Raw genomic sequence first — 21,738 nt, 5'->3', positions numbered from 1 at the left:
CATCCTTATAGATGTAATTCTTGTGACCGGTGAATAAGTGTCAAAGAAATCTAACCCTTCTTTTTGACGATATCCTTTTGCAACTAGACGAGCTTTATACTTATCTATGGTACCATCTGGTTTCAATTTCTTTTTGAAAATCCATTTATATCCAATTGGTTTATTACCAGGAGGTAAGTCAACCAATTCCCAAGTGTTGTTTTGCAAGATGGATTCAACTTCACTATTGATTGCTTCCTTCCAAAAAGGAGCATCTAGAGATGTCATTGCATCTTTGTATGTTTGTGGTTCCGATTCAATTATATAAGTAAGAAATTCGGGTCCAAATTCCTTGGCAATTTTGATTCTCTTACTCCTTCTTGGTTCCAAGACTGATTCTTGATCGTCATTATTGATAGCATTTGGTTCCAGATCATTTCCTTGTACACCAGATGATGTAGCATCATCAATATGACTTGAATCATATTTCCTTTTATTTGAAGATACTCTAGTTTTGTATGGAAATATATCTTCAAAAAACTCTGCATCCACATATTCTATAATAGTATTTACATGTATATCAATCACTTCTGATTTAAATACTAAGAATCTATATGCTGCACTGTTATTGGCAAATCCAATAAACACACAGTCAATTGTTTTTGGTCCTAATTTGCTCCTCTTTGGTAAAGGAATTTGAACCTTAGCAAGGCACCCCCACACTTTTAATGTTTTATACGAAGGCATTCTTCCTTTCCATATTTCATATGGAGACTTGTAGGTTCCCTTGTGTGGGATTTTATTCAAGATTGCATTAGCAGTAAGTAATGCTTCACCCCACAAATTGTGAGGAAGTCCAGAGCTATTTAACATGGAGTTTATCATATCTTTAAATGTTCTGTTCTTTCTTTCAGCAACTCCATTTTGTTGCGGGGAATATGGTGCAGTAGTTTGATGAATGATGCCATGTAAAGAGCAAAATTCTGCAAATACATTAGATTCATATTCACCTCCTCTATCTGACTTTAGGATTTTAATTTTCTTATCAAGTTGATTCTCAACTTCAGCCTTATATGTCTTAAACATATTCAAAGTTTCATCTTTGATAGCAGTACTTACTGCAATCATCTATGAAAGTAACATAATAGTTCTTTCCCCCACGAGTTGGTGTGGATTTAAAGTCACATAAGTCACTATGAATCAATCCCAACACCTCATTTGATCTACCAAAAATTGATCTAAAAGTTTGCCTTGCAAATTTTGATTCTGTGCAAGTTTCACATTTATGTGCAGCATCTATAGTGCATTTTGGTAACAAACCAAGATTAATCATTCTATGTAAAGAACGAAAGTTGACATGTCCTAATCTAGCATGCCATAAATTAGAAGACTCAAGCAAGTAAGTAGAAGCATTATTTATATTATTATTAGCAACATCATATACATACAGATTGAGTTTGAAGAGCCCCTCTGCCAGGTAACCCTTTCCTACAAAAGTTCCTCCCTTAGTGAGAACGAACTTGTCAGATTCAAAAACAAGTTCAAATCCTTTGTTGCTTAACAAAGGACCAGACACAAGATTCTTCCTAATTTCAGGAACATGTAGCACCTCAGTTAGAGTGAGTTTTTTCCCAGAAGTGAATGTCAAAACCACATTACCCTTTCCAGCGACACTTGATGCAGATGCATTTCCCATGAACAATTGCTCCTCACCATTAAGTGGTTGATAGGTGGTAAACAGATTTCTATCTCCACAAATGTGCCTTGTCGCACCGGTATCAATCCACCAGTCCTTATTGTCATTCACCAAGTTGACTTCAGAAACAACAGCCACAAAATCCCCCATAGCCACAGCCACATTTGCTTGGTTGTTGTTGTTCCTAATGGCAGCAGGTGCATCTTTCTTGTGGCGACATTCTTGTGCCTTGTGTCCAGGCTTTCCACACACCCAGCAACTACCTTTAATTTTCTTGAAATTCTTGGTCTTTGTTGCGTATTTGACATCATGTTTATTGCCTTTGAATTTCTGACCTTTGAATTTTGGCTTGGAAGTTACTCCCTCAACCATATTTGCTTTAGCTTCAATGACAGATCCATCGGGTTGCTTCTCACTTTTCAGGTGGTCTTCTTGAACTCGTAGTTTCAAAACCAGATCCTCCATGGTCATTTCACTCTTCTTGTGCTTCAAATGCACTTTGAAATCCTTCCAAGAAGGTGGTAATTTTTCTATAACAGAACCAACTTGAAAGCTTTCATTAATCACCATACCTTCAGCATGAAGTTCATGAATAATCACCTGGAGTTCATCAACTTGACTAACAACAGTCTTGCTATCCACCATCTTATAGTTCAAAAATTTTCCAATAATGAACTTCTTTGAACCTACATCATCAACTTTGTATTTTTTCTCGAAAGAATTCCAGAGTTTCTTTGCAGTGGTGTATGACCTATATACATCATACAAAGTATCATCCAGACCATTGATAATATAGTTCCTGAAGAGAAACTCACAATGTTTCCAGGCATCAATTGCATTCAATTGTTCTGCAGTCACGTCATCTCCTTCTGCCTTTGGAACTTCTTCCTTCACGACATGAGCAAGGTTCAATGTTGTTAGATAAAACAACATTTTTTGTTGCCAGTGTTTAAAGTCCACACCCTTGAATTTTTCTGGTTTCTCAACATGAGTTTTCATACCATTCACTGATACTTGATCCATGAAATTCTGTCTAAAGATTGTTGGATTTGTATCAATGAATTGAAAATATGCTTCTACAATATATAAGTAATTACAACAATAATTTATACAATAATATATGGATTACAATACTCAACATGTATCTGAGATAAAGGAATTATAATTGCAAGAGAAACTGACTTGTGATTCGATAGAGGCTTGCAGATTGGCAATGTCCTTTAGACAGAATTTCACCCCTACTCAGTGCTTGTAGTTCGTTAGGCTTCTGTCAACCTGGATACAACTATCTTTAATCAAAGAGCCTAGCACCAGACCTTGGATTCTAGCGAACGTACTAAGTGTTTTCCTCTCTGAAGGAAAGGAAGGAAAAATAAATCTGTGTATAGGAGAGGAAGACCTGTTGGGTTTATATAATGTTTGAGACACCACTTCAGTTTAAATTGAAGAGGTAAGTTGCCTTTCAATAACCTCTTTAGTTCAAATTCAAAAGGTAAGTTGATCAGACTTGTGCTTTTGAATTCAACCGTCAAAAACTGAATTCTATTCCACCACTATTTGGAAATCTCATTGAGGAAGATAGAAGTGAGGTGAAAATCCCCTTGAGATGGATCCGGGTGAGGAAGACAATCTTAGAGAGGTAATATCCCCTTGAGATGATCCTTGACAAATCCCTTTGAGACAGATCTAATCCTCCTCAATAGAAACCTATTTCTATTCAAACTCTAACAGATCAATGATGGGACTGGTGTAGATAAATATGTTGTTTCTAGTGCATTGAGTGCTTGTTCTGCACTGAAGGCTTGTCAGTTTGGAAAGTGTGTTCATTCGACAGTTGTGAAGTTGGGATTGCAAGTAGAGGTTGCTGTGGGAAATGCTCTGGTTGATATGTACTCGAAATCAGGTGATATGGAGAGTGCTTTAAACGTGTTTCGGGTTGACCCTGAGTGCAGAAATATTGTGTCGTATTCCTCTCTGATCAATTGTTAAGTCGAGATGGATGAAATCGAGAAGGCTTTTAGTGTGTCTGTTGACTTACAAAAGAGGGGAGTTGAGCCTAATCAGTTCACTTTCTCTAGCTTGGTCAAGGCCTGTGCCAACCAAGCTGCACTTGAACAAGGGATTCAACTTCATGCTCAGGTTGTCAAGTTTAATTTTGATAAAGACAGTTTTGTGTCTTCTGTTCTTGTTGATATGCATGGGAAATGTGGGTTACTTGATCATTCAATACAAGTTTTTGACGAGGTACCCACCCCAACTGAAGTTGCATGGAATTCATTGCTAAGTGTATTTGCAGTTCACGGCTTAGGAAATGACGCCTTGAAAACTTTTAGTAGAATGGTCCAGGCAGGAGTGAAACCAAATGCAATAACATTTATCAGTCTTTTAACAGGCTGTAGCCATTCTGGATTGGTAGAGGAAGGTTTAAAGTACTTTTACTCTCTGGAGAAAACATATGGCATGGTACCTAGAGCTGGACATTACTCTTGCGTTATTGATTTACTTGGCAGGGCTGGAAGGCTTGGAGAGGCCGAAGATTTTATTAACAGCATGCCAATGCAGCCAAATGCTTTTGGATGGTGCTCTTTTCTTGGTGCTTGCACAATTCATGGTGATAAAGAGAGGGGCATACTGGCAGCGGAGAAATTGATACAGCTTGAACGTGAGAATAGTGGAGCAGATGTTTTGCTTTCAACTCTACATGCAAAGGAGCAAAAATGGGAAGATTTCAGAAGTGTGAGGAAGATGATGAGAGACAGCAGCATGAAGAAATTTCCCGGTTATAGTTGGGTTGATGTTGGAAACAAAACACACACGTCTGGAGACGAAGATTTGTCTCATCCTTAGGAGAAAGAACTATATGAGAAACTTGATAGTCTTCTTTATGAGATAAAGAAAGCTGGATATGTTCCAAATACAGTTCTTGTTCTACATGATATGCACGACAATTCAAAGGTAGAACTTCTTCACCATCATAGTGAGAGGATAGCGATTGCATTTGCACTGATAAGTATGCCTGCCAGGAAGCCAATCATTGTGAAAGAAAGTTTTGAGGGTGTGCTTGGATTGCTATTCTGCAATCAAGTACATCTCCCTTGGTTGTTGGAAGAAAGATTATAGTTAGGGACAATATTCGGTTCCACCATTTCGCAGATGGGTTGTGTTCATGTGGAGATTATTGGTAGAAGTTTTGAAGGCCAAAGTTTTGTAAAGGAACTCATGCAAAAGTCATCTGTCTGGTTACTTCGGACAAATATTTTTTGAGCCGACTGGGTGATTAAGAATGAGCAAGAGGCTTTTAGGCTTTGACTCAAAAGCATGTAAGAAGACGAATAACCTGAGCGTTTGTCCTGCACTTGGAAGAGGCGATTGATTTCTTCATCCATTGGATTATTAGCGCAATTGGTTTATAGTGTAACAAGAAGTGATCAAGTGATCGTTTGATAGCCATTCTCAGGTGATATGTGATGAGATTCTTCATCAAGATTCACATCTCCAGGTTTGAAGGCATGTAGAGACAGGAACCAGTTACATTTTCTTCTTCTCTCTCGTGAAAGCCACAAGAATCATGGACTAAGAAAAATGCTCAATGTTTACCCATCAATTTATTTTGCTTTGCAGAAATGTATATGGCTTCTGTTTCTGAGAAGGTAATATAATAAAGCTGAAATTAAAATCAGATATCAAGTAACAAAGAAGAATTCTCTGAAGCAAAGCAATTCATGCTTCTCCATAAGTTCTATTCTCACTTCCTAGATGGAAAACTCTATACACGCCAATGGCTTTTATTCAAATACTAAGGGAACAAGGGAGAACATAGACATAATACTCAAACGAGAGTGCACTAATATATGAAGGCTAGAAACCATTACTAAGTACTAACAAATGACATATTGAGGATCTATCATCCAGTATCTACAGAGGCATACTTAAATCCATCAGATTGATGCTGATGTGGTAATGAAGAGGCTGGGAGGCCTCAGACAAGGCACTCATTGGAATAAAAAAGGAAGCATTTCAAACTGGATAACGTGAGCATCCTTTTCTTCTTCAAGAAATCGGGAATCTTGACTGAACTACCTTCTGACAAGGAGGAAGGTCTTCGATTGATTCCAAGGGTAATATCTACTTGTGCCTGCAATTTGGTATTTTAATAACATTGTCGAGAGACTTATGGAGAAAGTGAGAGAGTGAGCTATGAGGAATACCTGGAGTGGCCTCCCATCACTTTCTTCTTGGCGTTTGAATCCAGTAGCAATTAGAGTGATGCTAACCTGAATGAAACCAAGACAAGCAACATGACATTTAATAGGTTTTCAAACTAAAATACCACCACATACTTGGATAACCAGGACTATATATCATCTATTTGCTTATAGTTATACCTAGTAATAAGAAAACTAAAGGTATAAAATATGCCTTCAGATGCACGAATGAAATTCCTTTCTGGCAAGTAGATCTTCAGGAAAAGGGACCAAGTAAAAGTTATTGATGGGGTTCTCTCTCTAATGAGGACTTCAAAAACAGTTGGATGACGTACTTGTTGAAAAAATAATATTTTAAAAATTTTAAAAACACTTATCCAACCATTGATTTAAAAGTCCTTACTGAGTCCTCACAAGAACTCTCCCATCAATTGGATTTTCCTCTTTCTTATTTTTTAAATTACTGGTACAGTAAGATACTATGCGGGTGAACGCAGATGTGATCAGGTCATAATGAGCCAAGGGTAGGATTGCAGACTTTAGAGAAAGCAACAAAACTTACTTGACCACTGAGTGATGGATCTGTCACTGCTCCAAATATTAAATTTGCTGTTGGATCAACAAGATCATATATAACCTCTGCTGCAGCATTTACCTATGAGAATACCCAAATTAGAGTGTAGCAGAAGAGAAATGTCTCATATCATATGTGAGTTCACTAACCACAGCAAGCACAAGACACAAAGACCATGTAGAGAAAGGTTTCATTGTCATTATATTCCAAATTAAATTAGCTTAGAACTAGGCTTTCCATAAATCAATTTAAAAAAAGATTCTACAATAATGCTCATCCAAATTCCAATACCTATAGCCCATCATTGATTCAGAAACCCTACTGCAGTTATTATTAACCATAACTGATAACCCACATGCTTCTAACAGAAAATAACTTAATTGCACCTTGTTCTATATGAAAATAATAATTTCTAGGATTTTAGTTTTAGTCAAGAGAAGATTAAGATTCAAATTCACGCAAAGGAATATGATGCAGCACCCTAAAACATCCATAAAATCCAACTGCGATGATTCCATGCTTAAATCCAAAGGAATTATACCTAAAACAAAATTCAGAGTAAAGAAAGGTGGAACCCGTTGGCAGCTGTTGGCTAGCTCCCTGTAGTATGGCCATGTGGGTTTTGTATATCAGCCGTGTGTACAATTCACTGGCTGCTAGGGGAGAGAGAGAGAGTGATGAAAAGAGATCAGCTATGTTTAGTTTATTAAACATATGATCCAATTTTTCCTGTATTAATCTGTATAGAGTTGTGAAAATGTGCATCATGAAACACAATTCAACTCACCACCAAATGCTGATCTTGAAGATTCAACAATAACTCCATGCAATGTTCTAACAGTGCAATGATATATGAACTGCAAATAGCTTCCACCATTTGCTTTTATACACAGTTAAATTGCGATACTGGCTTCAGAAAGCGTAATGTAAGCCCAACCTGATCACCATCTTCAGGTGTTGAATCCACCTCCACCAGGTCTGATCACTACTTTCATCAAGCTTCCGGCCACTATTTTCATCCTTCTATTACCAAACAAAAATCAAGGAAAATTGAGTAGCATTTCAATTTCCACAGATAACAGATTCATCATCAAAATTGCTAAAATTGAAGCTGCCTACCTCTTTTCATCATCGGTAGGTTCTTTCTTCGGCTTCTGTGGTGCGGGGGCTTCGCCGGAAGTTCGAGAACGATGAAATCCCTAGCCGTACACAAAGCAAAGAGTTCCGGTTAGTTGAGGGGCAGTCGGAGTAGGAATCTCCGTAAACACTCAATTAGCTTGGGAATCACAGAGCTTACCTGAAATTCAGATGGCTGAGGAAAAATCCGGAGTGGTTGGCTCGAGAGTCGTCGATTCAGGTCCCTGTTTGAATTCCAACCAGAACTCGTTCCCTCTCTCTCTCTCTCTCTTTCTCTTTCTCCGTGTGAAGCAAAGAAGCCCCTCACTCTCTACCTCTCCCACCCCCACTGTCTTTCTGCGAAGATACAAACGTCACCCTCTTACTGTTTCTCTTCATGCAAAGTCTTTGAATTGAAGCCTTTACTCTGTCATAGTTTGATTCCAATCAATCTTATTCTTTGAATGGGACCTACAAAATGTTGAAATGAATCTAGCTAATTTAACAACTGAAAACCAAATACTGATCTGTCTGTCCCATTTGTACAACAAGGTGTATAACACTAAATATTTCCATAATTTAGATTGTACCTCACTCACGGCTCGGCATATATGACTTCCAAACCTCGGCACAGTCTCATACTATTCTGAAGTCTAGATAGAATGTCAAATGAAAAAAAATGAAAAAAAAATTATATAAGTCAACAATTTAATAAATGTCTCCGTATCGTTTACATTGCATTCCACGATCTAAATGGACAAAAAATGAACTACAAATAATAAAAAAAAAGGGTAGTCTAAAATACAGAGTAAATTAATATCTACATAGAATGAAATGAATTAATTCATGATCTGTACAAGGATTATGTTTTCAAATTTTGCAACAGTCAGTTGATTGCAAAAATAAAAAAGAAAAATAAGCTGGTAGTCAAAATTAGCTTGGTTTACTAAAATGAGGAACTCGTTTTCAATTTTTTTAAATCAAAAGTACTAATAAGACCAAAAGAACACATACATCAGCTTTCCAAGGTTCAATCCATATATCTGAGGATCAAACAACAACCAAACCTGACAAATATCATTCACAAAACAATGAGAGCTCACTTATTCAAAAGCAAGCCTTCAAACATGATACTACCTATTCCCTAGCCCGTTACCCAAACACGCAATTGTGGTGCAACTAGGAAACATTGAATCAACAAGCAAAAAACTTACTTCATTATTTGAAAGCTGAAGAAACCAACTAACAATTAAATTTTTGAAAGCAGAACTCTCGTTTGCAAGAAAAGATTAAGAAAGCAAACAAACAATCTCTAAGATATTTGAGAAAGCAAACAAATAATGTTAATTATGGAAAAGCTCTACTTATATATAGATCACTCACCAAAACAGCTTTTAATTTCTATTTGTTTACTAGCAGGAATTCAAAAACTAGCCTACCAAGTATAGAAGCAGACTATGAGAGAAAAGAAAAATGAATTAAAAGTTTATGACCCTGCGACATACTGTTTCTCTATCAATTTGGGAATCCGATTCCCAAGAAGAGGATCATTGAAAAGGGCTTGCTTCCTGCTGTGGAAGAAGTCAGAAGCAGAGCATGGGAATGACAAGTGGGGGCACCCCGTTAGACACAAGTTTTCTAATGAAGGACACTCAAAATCAATAGTAGCACTTCCTTCGTACAACTTTGGAAGATATACCAAACATAAGTTCTTCAATTTTGGAAGAACGGTCTTCTTGCTATTCACTGTTTCCCGCCTTGCTTCAATTACTCTTTCCAAGACACGGCAGTGGGATACATAAAGGTCTTCCAATTGAAAAAGACACTGAGCTACATCAAATGTGAAGAGGCTTCCCTGGAAGTTGCAACCGTCAATGACCAATTCCTTCAGAGCTTGGAACATTCCACGTGGAGCAGGACCATTACATATGCTTATTACTGCGTCTAGATCCATCAACTCCATCTCTCTCAGATTTGTTTGATCTGGCTCAAATCCTTCACATCCAAACACATATTCCACTCCAATTGTCTCACAGATTAGTTTTCCCAGATTTGGTAGTTTCTGCAACAATTTTGATGGCAACAGTACATTCCCCAAGTTAGGACACCGACTGACCTCCAGTAATTTCAGACTGCGGAGAGATCCAGGTGGTAACTCACCAACACATAACTTCTTCAGGTCACCCAGGTTTTCTAGATACAACTCTTCTAAGTTCTCAAACACAGGCATATCTGGAACACATGTTATTGCATGATTTGCATCCATCAATTCTTTCAACTTATCACACCGACCAATTACAGAGAGAAATTTCAGTCCATGTAACTTCCCACGGTCATATTCCACAAGAATGTTACTCAAATTTTTGCATTCTTCATAACGTAGCCTCTCAGTATTCTTTACCCCAGCGTTGACAAACCAGTCCGGAAAGGTTCCTATGGTTGTGTCAGTGCTATCAAGACTCAAGGTTCTACAATTATGACCAGATTGTAATTTCATATTGTCCCTCTGTCTGCTGGAAATTTTAATATCAAAGTAATCCCAATTCGGTTGGACCTTAACACGTTTAGGGATGCAATTTGCATCTGATATGCAAACTTTCAAAATGCTTAAATATGATAAACCAGCTAATTCATCAAAGCCAATATTAGTTTCTTCTCCTTCTCCATCAATTTTACTCCCCCAACCCCAAAATCCACAGTATTGCATGTACAGTTCTTCTAATTTATGCAACTTTGATATCACTTTAGATGGAATTGTGCTAATACATCCATCCCTGTATCTAGAAAAGATTTTAGGAAAGAAACTTTCACTAACACTGACATCCAGCATCCTTAGATTGGTCAATTGTCCTATTTCTCTTGGCAATTCTCTCAGACCATTTGATTTCATTTTAAGAATCTCAAGCTTGTGAAGTTTTCCGATTACAGAAATGTCAGTTATGTTCTTACAATGATCTAAATACAAAGCTCGAAGGTTGGTTAGGAAACTGATTGATTGGGGTAGTAATGAAATATCATTGTAGCTAAGATCCAAGACTCTTAATTCATTTTGACTTGCGAAAAAATATTTTGGGATCTCCTTTAGAGAACGGGCTTGTAGTAATAAAATCTGGAGATTTGGACATACCAACTCTTTGGGTAGCTTGCTGTTATGCTTTATTGAGATCGCATAGTTTGGCCAATTCTTCATTTCATAGCCATCTTTGATCACCCAGAACCGCGGGCCTTCAGATAACGAAATTCGCATTGCCATATCCCGAATGACATCATGCATCCTTACAAGTCCGTCATATCTACCGTCTAAAAGCAAGCTAGAATCTTTAAGGGCCTTCACCACTGAATGTGTTCTCTCTCGGGCTCGTAGCAAGTTTGAACCTTGAAACATTCCATACTTGAACAAGTATTCAATTGGGATATCATAATCTTCTGGGAACAGGCAGCAAAGCAAGAAGCATGATTTGGAATCATTAGATTTCAAGTAATCATAGCTTAACTTTATGCATTTGAACACATCTCCCTCATCTTCAGGGATGGGAGGTTGAGACGCTTTTAGTTGTCGAGCAGCTTCCTTCCATCCATCCAAGCCTTCACCTCGAAGGGCCCTCGCAACTGCTATCAAAGCCATTGGTAGACCAGCGCATTCTCTTGCCACCTCACTCGCTACATCACAGAAATTGGAAGATTTGTCAGAAGAAATCCCCGCTTCCCTCACAAATAAGCGCCAAGAATCTCCTTTTGATAAGGTATTGAGAGGAATTTTTGCATGGCTCCCCATGGAATGGCAAACTTTGAAACTTCTGGTGGTCATTAGGACTTTGGAATTGCATGTTTGAAGTTCCTTGTGGCTCGGAATTCCAATGTCTGAAAACTTTATTGTCTGCCAAATGTCATCCAAGATTATGAGGATCCCGGTTTCTCTCATTATTTTCTCCTTCAATTCTCGGGCTCTTACAATTTCCGTCGTCCCCTTGAATTCCAAGCCCAGCGTTTCTGCAAATTCCTGTTGAATTTTCTTCAAGTCGGGTTGTTGGGATACGGCAGCCATAATCGCTTTATTAAAAAGCTTTTTTTCTTCGGCTTGTACACCTACATGTTTCACCATTGCTGTCTTTCCAACGCCCCCCATGCCGTAGACTCCAATGGTAGTGGCCTCACCATCTTTTAGCGCCTCCATGACCTTATCAATGGCTTCTTTTGTTGCTGCAAATTCTTCAAAATCTCCGAGGGACACTTTTAACACAGGTTCAGTCGGTCGTAATTTATTGCACACCTCTTCCACAATTTGAACCAAAAGTTCTTCGTCATTTCTGCAAGTAAGCATTACGGGTCAAAAAATCATCGGGAAAAATTAATGATAAATTCAAAAGCACAAGTATTACTAATTTAAAAAAAAAGTTTTCATCAAGCTTACTTAAATGTCGCTGAATGCCACCCGGCGAAATTTGCCACCTTTGTTAAAGCATCTCTCCACTGCTGCACCTTCTCTCCGTGTCGCCTAGAATTTTCATGCTTAGTTAAAGCATCTCCGAAACTGCTCTTCTGACGTCTTACATCAGTAGGATCCACATTATAAAAAAGTGGTAGAATTCTATTGTTGTCTCCTTTCATGCATTCACAAATGTGTCTCAGTTCCTCCAAACACCAAGTGGAAGAGGCATAGTTTTGAGAGAGAACAACAATTGCAAACCTTGATTCTTTAATTGCCGTTGGCAGAGCGGAAGAAATAACATCCCCTCGTTGAAGATCTGGGTCATCCATGAATGTTTTGATTCTCCTTTTTTGCAGTCGATTGTATAAAGAGAATGTGATGCTCTTACGAGTATCTTCACCCCTGAAGCTCAAAAACACATCATGCTTCCACGTAGGAGCTGGTGATTCAGCTGATGATGAAGAGGCGTCGACGTCAACCGGTTCTTGATGATCCTCTGATATTGGATCTGGGGTTTCAACGACGTCAAGCAGTTCTTGATGATCCTCTGATATTGGCTCTGGGGTTTCAACGACGTCAACCAGTTCCTGATTACCCTCTGATATCTGCTCTGGGGTTTCAAAGGTGTAACTGAACCTACTCTTCCATATCCACCCAAGACTGGCTATTACGTTCCATGTCACAATCACCACAATAATGAACCAATTCTTCCATATCCACTTAAGGCAGGCTATGCCACCGAACCATTGCACCATTACCGCACTAATCACAATAATCATCCTCATCGTCTTTCAATTATTATTGTTTCAATATGCAAACATAGAGGAGGAAAACAAAAACGAATCAAAACCAACGAAAACAAATATTGGAGGATATATACAACTTGTATATGAAATAGTGAGTAGAATATGTTTCTAACCTCAAAGACATACTGATAAAACTCCATTAGCTTCAGCTATTACAGACCCAGAGTATTGTGCCTTGGAGATCGAGGACGAGAAGACTTTTGGATAGATGAATCTCCCTTGGCCTTAAGAGCTAGCTAAGATTGATAATGTGAAAAACAAAAAAGTTGAACAGGGAGAGTGTGAAAGAGAGTGGATTGCTTTTTCACATGTGAAAGGGGTGAAATTTTGTCCTACCGTACTGGGTTTGTTTGCTATTCCCAGGACAGGAAAGAGAGTGAACTGCTTTTTCGCTTTCATTTCCTGGAATTTCCCACAGATGCAGATCCCTACGAATTTGACCGATGAGATTATTGATCACTGAACCGACCAACCTATAATTCGTCCACTTGCTGCCTTGCTGGCCCCCATCAAAAGGTGAAGCTTGAGGCAATTATTGGTGTTTCTGGCCCTGCACCATCTTCACTTGTAGACATCGAACTTGGATTTAGTCTTTAGAGGACTGGGTTCTTAGGTTTCTAAACCATACTACCCTTATGTAATATCGATACTTTGTTAAGGTTTGATTTTAACACTTCAATTCTGTCGAGGTACATCTCGAAAGATTTTATATACAAACAAGCAATAAGGATGTCTTGATATTTCCAGGTCTCATACAAAAATTCAATCCTAAATTAGCCACCGCGCCACCCGAAAAATAACACCATAAATTCTCGTTTCATTCAAGCTTCAATCACGGCCCATCAATCAAGCCGTGGATTACAAAGTGAACAGAGTTCAGGTTGGAGAACAAAGTGAATGTAAATGTGATGACTTTTAGTTCCAGATCATGTGATGGCTTTAGACACCAAAGGTGATTGGATCAAATATATTGTCGACAAAAATAAAGCATCAAACTCTTTCAATTGAAGCCTTTACTCTGTTACAGTTGAAATTCAATTAATCTTATGAATTGAATGGGCAAAAATGAAATGTTGAAACGAACCTAAAATATAACAATTGAATTGGTTATTTGCTCTCGTTTTCTGAAACTTCCACATACGCAAATCCCGACAAATTAATTTGATCGATGAAATTATTGGTCACTGACCAACCAACCTATAATTTGTCCACTTGCAGGTCCCTGGCCCCCCATCAAAAGTTAAGGCTTGAGGAAATTATTGATGCTTATGGTCCTACAGCATCTTTACCATCGAGAAGATGACCGGTTTCTTAACCTATGAAACCATTCTACCATCAAGCAATTAATCTTGTGAATTGAATATGACCTATAAAATGTTGAAATGAATCTAGCTAATTGAACAAGTGAAATCTATTCAGGATCAAATACTGATTTTTCTGTCCCATTTGGTACACGCCTAATTAATGAACACAATTCTTACAACCAAGGTGTATAACTCTAAATATTTCTATAATTTAGATTCTACCTCAATTGATTTCGAGTTTTTCATTGAACCTTGTCCGTTTAGTTCTTGTCTTCTTGACTCAATAAAAATGACTTCAACTAGATAATCAAACACATTGATTATTGCTTTCATTTCTGCAAAAACTAAACTTACCTTTCAGCTTCAGTTTTAGGTAGTCATGCAACGCCACAAGTATGTGCATACTTATACCGATTTGAAATGAATAATTCACAGGACAATATGGTTAAATCTAAAGATTATTAAATTATGTATTTCAAAAATCAATACTGAGTCCAAAATCCACTTATGAACAATTTTTTTGTTCTTCAAATACTATACCATTTGGTGGATCCGGCTCCTCTAAATTTACATTGTCTAAAGTTACGTAAATTTCATAAAATCACAATCTTTCATCTAATCTAACGGACAAAAATGTAGCCATGTCAACTAATATAGATCCCTAAGGATTTTTATTATCTTTTCTACTAACTGACGTTAATTTAAGCTGTTTATCTCGACTCTTAGCCTCTTAGTTCTGTTTTTCAATGGAGATCTTCCATTGATACGAGAATGAAATCATTCATAATGTTACAATTGCCTTTTTAATAAGTTTACACTCTGTTACTTGAAGATGAATCTGAGACTCCTTCAATTTTATGGGCTCTGGGTACTAATTTCCACTACAAATGAATTCTCATCTTTCAATCGAATTTTGGCATATATCAGTATAGAATCATCAAAGCAAAAGATGATTGAACATTCATAAATGAGCTGCATCAAAGCAAATCGATGTCTAATAATTAATGATCACGAGGCCAATTAATTAGAAACCCTCATCTCTTATATATGAAAACGGATAAACATCAAGGAGTAGAGGAATGGGTCCAAAGTCAAAATCTCTTTGTGATTGAATGGATATATGATTGCCAAATCAAATTCTTTCTTCGAGCAGAAACAAAACTAAATAAATTTTTCTATATTATTCAAATCTGAACACTTATTTGATATTGTAGGGGGACTGAAAGAGAGGAAAATTGTTCAAAAAATAAGAGATTACAATTCTGTAGAGCAATTGATCCAATTTGTAAGAAATTTCATGAAATCTAGATTTCACATACAGTTCATCCATGTTTGTTAACATTTTTCTAGGGAGATGGAGTTAACGTTGACAGTAGGGTTAAAGATGGTTGGGAGGAAAAAAAAACCTAAAAGTTGACATGGCCACATTTTTATCCGTTAGATTAGATGAAAGATTGTGATTTTATGAAATTTACATAACTTTAGACAATGTAAATTTAGAGGAGCCGGATCCGTTTGGTATTTATAAGTTTTCTGCATGACATGTAATCACTTCTGATTTGTATCTTGAAAAAAATGTGATCAAACAAGAGCTGTTTAACATATGAGATCACAGCAGTTGATGCACACTAAAAGTTTTACATTTGAATCCTTGTTGAGTAAACTATGCATCATTGTAAACAGCAATACACATCAAAGACCGTGTAGTACCTTAAATTGCAAGCAAGTTCCTTCCTATTAATCTGGAAGTTCTTCTCAGATACAAGGAAATGGTTCAGTTCCAGAGCCAAAGGTCTCACTTTGCTCTTAGCGGTGTGATTGATGACTGAGACTGTTAAATTGGGGCGGGTCGGGTCCTCAGATTAACCCGACGCATGTGGTTGTTTGGTCCTGAAATCTGTCAATGTTATCAAACCAAATGATGAATCTGTCCATCAGATGCTCAATTAACAGGTGCTAGACTTTGAGTTCATACTTGGTTTTTCACACATATTCTCCCACCATAATGACACTCGGTTTGATCGGTTTGGTTTCTCTGCTAGTTCAATTGATAATATCGATTTTTCAATTTTCAAAAATTGAAATCATACTGATTCAGTTCAATTTTGGTTGATTCCAACCGTGTTAAAAGTCGAGTCTCATTTCCAAATTCCAACAACGTATTCTCATCTTCAACTGTTAACTGTAGTTTTAATCAACATACTTTGCAAAAAAAAAAAAAAAAAAGAGTAAAACTACTCACAATAGAAAATTACTCCTCAAAGAATCAGGACAATAGGCTTTTTTTTTAAAAAAAAAAAAGGGTTTGGAACACAGCCTAACTGGGAGGCTCAGCCCCACGCCCGAATATTATTAATAATAGGAGAACCATTGTACAACGAGGGGGACATATAACCTTCACCTCGAGTAGTAGTACAAGAATCCTCATACAGTGCGTCCTGAATAATAACAGGAGCCTCCTCTAGCCAATACTCATCTAAATACGATATACTAGTGAGGTGCGCCAATCTATGTGCAACACCATTCGCTTCATGATATATAGACTGTACTCGAGATGAAAGAATAGAGCTCAGATAAGTCTTGCAATCCTCCACAATATAGCCAACTTCTGACAAGTTTTTATTGATGAACTTAATTCATACAATGGGTAGCAACTAGACTTAATTCATACAATGGGTACAACATAATTGCTAATGCTAGAGGGAATCTGACCACTCTAAGAAACATCAAAATTAGAATTAAGAGCCAATTTAGCCAACATATGAGTAGCAAAATTAGACTCACTATATATACACATGTAAAAGAGGACCCAGATAAAGAACCATGAATAAAGATAATATTCTCCACAACACCTCCATATCCTGAAGCATCCTCCTCCTGAGACATAATATCCCTCACCAATTTCTGACAATCAGACCCAAACATAATAGGAGACAAGTTATTACTCATAGCAAGTTGACAAGCCCTTCTAGCAGTTAGAGCTTCCACCATTGCCCGCAACAAAATCCTGTTAACTTTGCAGCAACAACCACCAACAATCAATCCATCAGAGTCCCTCACTATCACCTCAATATCGCCAGAACAAAATTCTTATCAAAAGGACCATCAGTATTAGCTTTCAAGTTTCAACCAACCAACTGGAGGAGGAGACCAAGGTTTTAGTACCCAATTCCTAGCCAGCCTCTGACTCAGCCCAACAGATTTGAAAAGTAACTGTTGAGAATAAGTACCATGCCTCACCTGCTTAGGAGAAGACCATTTATCTTGCCAAACCCTCCTATTCCTTTCTTTCCAAATAGACCAGATTCCCAATAAGAGAAGAGAAATAAATCTTCAGAAATGGAGTCAGAACTAAAGATTGAAATATCTGCGATATTTCCTATATATCACCTGATATCTCTCTTTTTCGAGGGACCGATGTATCTTAAAGCGTTAATATCTTATCTTCTACCGTTTCTGTGAAATTTCTCCGACATCTTCAAATATCCCCGATACATTAGATATTGAGGATATATCCCCAATAAAATGAAGAAATATCTATAAAATCTGATGAAAAAAAAAAAAAAAAAAACTCAATAATTCTCTAAATGCAAATCTGTGTGAAGAGAACTCTCCTCAAGGTGAACCTGGGTGAGGAGAAATACCAACAAGGCGATTCTAGGTGAGAAATAATTCTCTAAATGCAAAGTTGTGTGAGGAGAGATCTTCTCAAAGCGAATATGGGTGAGGAGAGATCTTCTCAAAGCGAATTTGGGTGAGGAGTATTGCCTTCGAAGGAAATCGAAGAAAGGAGTGGAATCTAGGTGAGGAAAAAATCCCTAAAGATGAATCAGGACAAGGAGAATTCATGATGAAGCAATTTCAAAAAGTAACTCATTCACTTCATGTTTCTCAATTATATGAAATTGGTCTCAATTATATTAAAGTTTCAGATAAATAGAACAGACTATTAGGTTATGATCTGCACTAGAGTGTAAAAAAATGTGGTGCAATTATATGAATCATTTGGTACTATGTAGTCTGTGACTCTACGTAGTCTCTAGTTGAACAATAGAAAGAAGATAGAGGTTCAATTATTCAAATAAGGCCAAGTGACTTTGCAGAAGGAACCATATATGGATTCATCCTTATTATCCCCTTATAAAGGAAACATTCGGCAGTTGTAAAGAGATCTATAACTATTATGTTCATCACTATAATTCGTACTATATGGATCATCAGTCTTGGTCTGATTATTGCACTTTCGTAGACCAGCAAACGATTTTTCAACCACCTAGAGTCTCTCTTTGGATGTAGATGAAGTTGATATTTATATGTATTTATATGTAATTCCAATAAATTGACTCTTTTAAAAAAGATATATTTTCCCAAGTATTTCTGATATCTCTCTTTTTTAAAGTTTCGATAGATATGTGGATACATGTATTTTAATCCTTGGTCAGAACATAACTGCAACCAATCTAAGCATGAAACCTCAGAATGGCTAGCAAAAATGCCTCCCAAGCCCGGGCACCGACATAGAATACACCCATAAGAAAGGGACAATCTTGACTAACATGCTCAACAGACTCATCCGCATTGTTACATAAAGCGCAACCATCCTCAATATAACATGCTTTTTAAGAAGCTGGGAAATATTGGGCAGAATAGAAGAACAAAATCTCCAAGTATGCACTTTAACCTTACCTGGAACTTTAGCTCCCCATAACCGTTTCCAAAGCAATGTAACAAAATCATTACTAGAAGCAGAAGCAGGAGAATGCACCCAATTAAAGGTCTTGAACATAAGCAGTTTTAGTGGTAAAAAGTCCTTTAGCATCAAAATGCCAAATAGGCCTATCTAGAACTGACCTTGAACTCATGGGAATAGCTAATATCAAATCCGCCTCAGCATGATCAAAAATATTATTAATAAGCTCAGCATCCCAACAAGAATCATAAATTAAATCACTAACTGGAGTCACAGGAGTATCCGGCTGAAATAGTGGACGAAAAAAAGAAGGCCGAGGTATCCAAGGGTCGTACCAAATCCGGATAGAAGTACTATCACCCACCTGCCATCTAACACCCCTCATCGACATAGCTTTAGCTTCCATTATGCCCTGCCAATATGCAGAAACAAAGCTTGAGATCCTAGCTGACCAAAAGTCACCAGAAGGAAAGTATCGAGTTTTGTAGAGTCTAGCTAGCAGAGAATTTGGGAAGCGCAACAAACGCCAACCCTGTTTCGCTAGTAAAGCCAGATTGTGAGCATATAAGTCTCTGAAACTCATACCCCTGCTCCTTGGGCCTACAAAGACACTCCCAAGACATCCAATTAATGAATTTTTCTATTATCCTGCTTGCTGTCCCACTAAAATTTGGCACACATTTGATGTAGAGCAGCACAAAATCCTTTAGTAAGAAGAAAGCAACTCATGGAATAGGAAGGCAGTGCTTGAGCCACCTTCCTAATCAACAAGTCCTTCCCATCGACCCACCACCACTGAGCAACTTACCTCGCCAACCTTCAAGCTTCTTACTCAAACTTTCCTTAATAAAAGCAAAAGGCTTTGTCTTGCTATGGCCCACATAAGTAGGAAGTCCTAAGTAACGTTCATGTTTTCCCACAATCTCCACACCCAAAGTAATTTTCATAGATTGTCAGGATAATAGTTTGAAAGCCTATAATAGAAACTAAAACCAAAACTAATAAAAATTAATCACATTGTTTAAGAATAAAGTATGCAAAGAGATTGTAAAGAGAATTGTGTTGTATTCATTGATAATAGGAGCCATATATATAGGGATTACAAAGTACATAATATTGTGATAAAGGGAAAACTATTCCGAATAAGACTAGGAATTCTGGAACCTTCTCTCCTATTACAACTATAGAACTTATCATAGTTTGACAAGGCACACTAAATGTCAACATTCTTCAACAAATCCCCCTTGTGCCACTCAAACTTGGTGATGACCCTTTGATCGTTGTCTCGTTAAAAACCTTGCTCGAGTAATAAAAACTTTGTGGGACAAAAACAACCTCGAGGAAGAGAAAAAGAATACAACACGTCATTCACTTTTCGAGATCTAACATGTAGACATCATACCTCCCCCTGATGTCGACATCTCCCCCTGATTGCTACAATCATGAGAGTTCGGATAACTTTGGTAACGACTTTGTGAATAAGTCCTCTACATTATCCTCTGATCAGATTTGATTCACTTCAATATTTAGAAGTGATTGTTGTTGCTGATTATAAAAGAACTTAGGCGATATATGCTTGATGTTGTCGCCCTTGATGAAACCTAACTTCATTTGCTCAATACAAGCGACTAGGGGTGGGATCGGTTTGGCTCAGCTCGGGAATGAGCCTATACCGAGACCGATACCGGAATTTTCGCAGGCATACCGATTGGTCCCGAAACCGATCGATTCGGTACAGTTCGGCTTCAATCGGTTTCAACAGTTGCAGATGGAGATGAAGAGCTGTTTTTCGCTTTGCTTTTGGAGTTGGATCTGACCACGCACAGGACACCACCACCCCGCCTTCTCCATCAACCCATACCCATGGCTCACCACGAATCCCAGCAACTCAATCCGAGATAGAACTGCCACGGGAACCGCCGTCATGATCTGGTTTCAGCTCGGTTCCGTCCATTCGGTATGCTTTTCATCCATACCGGTGCCGACCCGTTTGCAGAAGTTTCGGTACGGTTCCGATCGGGATTCCGGCGAAACGACTCATCATACCGACCCGATCGGTTTCGGCTCGGATCTGACAGGATCGGTTTCGGGATCTCGGTTTGGAATTCCCAGCCCTACAAGCGACATTATCCTCATAAATACATGTAGGTTCATTTGTGGTAGATTTCAAACCACAATTTCCTCGAATTACAGACCTTAGCCATATACATTCACGAACGGCTTCATGTAGAGTAATAATCTCTATATGATTTGAGGAAGTAGCAACAAAGGTCTGTTTTGTAGACCTCCAAGATATCGCGGTGCTTCCCATGGTAAAAACATAACCTATTTTGGAGCGACATTTGTGAGGGTAAGAGAGATACACTGCATCAGCAAAACCCATCAAAACATCACTGTCATTTTGATGGAGAGGAGGAGGGTGACGCCGGCCACCATGGACGGTGGCGTTTTGCCTTATGGGGTCCGATCCCAAACTTCCGTCTTTCCTTTTCTTTCTGTAGGGATAAAACAAGCTCATATCAATCGTACCTTTTAAGTATCGAAAGATTGTTTTTACACCAATCCAATGGCGGCGTGTTGGTGCAGAGGTCTAGCTAACAAGTTCACTGAGAATGAGATGTTTGGTCTTGTGTATTGAGCTAAGTACAATAATGCGCCTATTGCACTTAGATATGACACTTCAGCCTCTAATAAATCCTCGTCCTCATCCTTTGGACGAAACGGATCCTTTTCGGGCTCAAGATTACGACCAATTGATTACACGCATTTCTATGCATGTAATTGTATTTAAAACACTAAAATAAGTTAATCCTCAAGTCAATTATTATGTAATTAATCCATTTTTATTTATTTTGTAGGAAATAAGCAGAGTTGTAGAAACCGAGATAAATTGGCTCGAAATTGAAGTAACTGGGAGTTTTTGACAAATTAGATGAAGC

The 21,738-nt window shown here is 37.9% G+C and overlaps 2 protein-coding genes across 4 annotated transcripts in view; one reads left to right on the top strand and one right to left on the bottom strand.

Annotated features, from left to right (window-relative positions):
• Positions 1-13,490, bottom strand: part of LOC112193791 (probable disease resistance protein At4g27220) — a 61,047-nt gene extending 47,557 nt beyond the window's left edge. For 2 of the 3 annotated variants that reach the window (XM_040516035.1, XM_040516034.1), the window contains exons 1-10: positions 12,919-13,490; positions 11,982-12,787; positions 9,076-11,877; positions 8,161-8,223; positions 7,752-8,041; positions 7,574-7,653; positions 7,242-7,477; positions 6,996-7,107; positions 6,443-6,535; positions 5,884-5,949 (exon numbers count right to left, since the gene is read on the bottom strand). In XM_040516035.1, the coding sequence (XP_040371969.1) occupies positions 8,166-8,223; positions 9,076-11,877; positions 11,982-12,787; positions 12,919-12,945 (3,693 nt within the window). In that variant the 5' untranslated portion in view covers positions 12,946-13,490 and the 3' untranslated portion in view covers positions 5,884-5,949; positions 6,443-6,535; positions 6,996-7,107; ... (2 more) ...; positions 7,752-8,041; positions 8,161-8,165. Of the gene's footprint in view, positions 1-5,326; positions 5,811-5,883; positions 5,950-6,442; positions 6,536-6,995; positions 7,108-7,241; positions 7,478-7,573; positions 7,654-7,751; positions 8,042-8,160; positions 8,224-9,075; positions 11,878-11,981; positions 12,788-12,918 lie in introns of those variants that run through there. The other variant, XM_024334022.2, reaches the window with a different exon arrangement.
• On the top strand, positions 3,671-4,522 carry LOC112194245 (pentatricopeptide repeat-containing protein At1g09410, mitochondrial). Its single transcript, XM_024334491.1, has one exon. The coding sequence runs from the start codon at positions 3,671-3,673 to the stop codon at positions 4,520-4,522; it is 852 nt and encodes a 283-aa protein (XP_024190259.1).
• Positions 13,491-21,738: the final 8,248 nt, after the last annotated feature.

The sequence above is a fragment of the Rosa chinensis genome, chromosome 3 (genome assembly GCF_002994745.2).
Source record: "Rosa chinensis cultivar Old Blush chromosome 3, RchiOBHm-V2, whole genome shotgun sequence".
NCBI lineage: Eukaryota > Viridiplantae > Streptophyta > Magnoliopsida > Rosales > Rosaceae > Rosa > Rosa chinensis.
The sequence above is the reverse complement of the archived record's forward strand: the minus strand, read 5'-3'. Positions and strand labels throughout refer to the sequence as shown.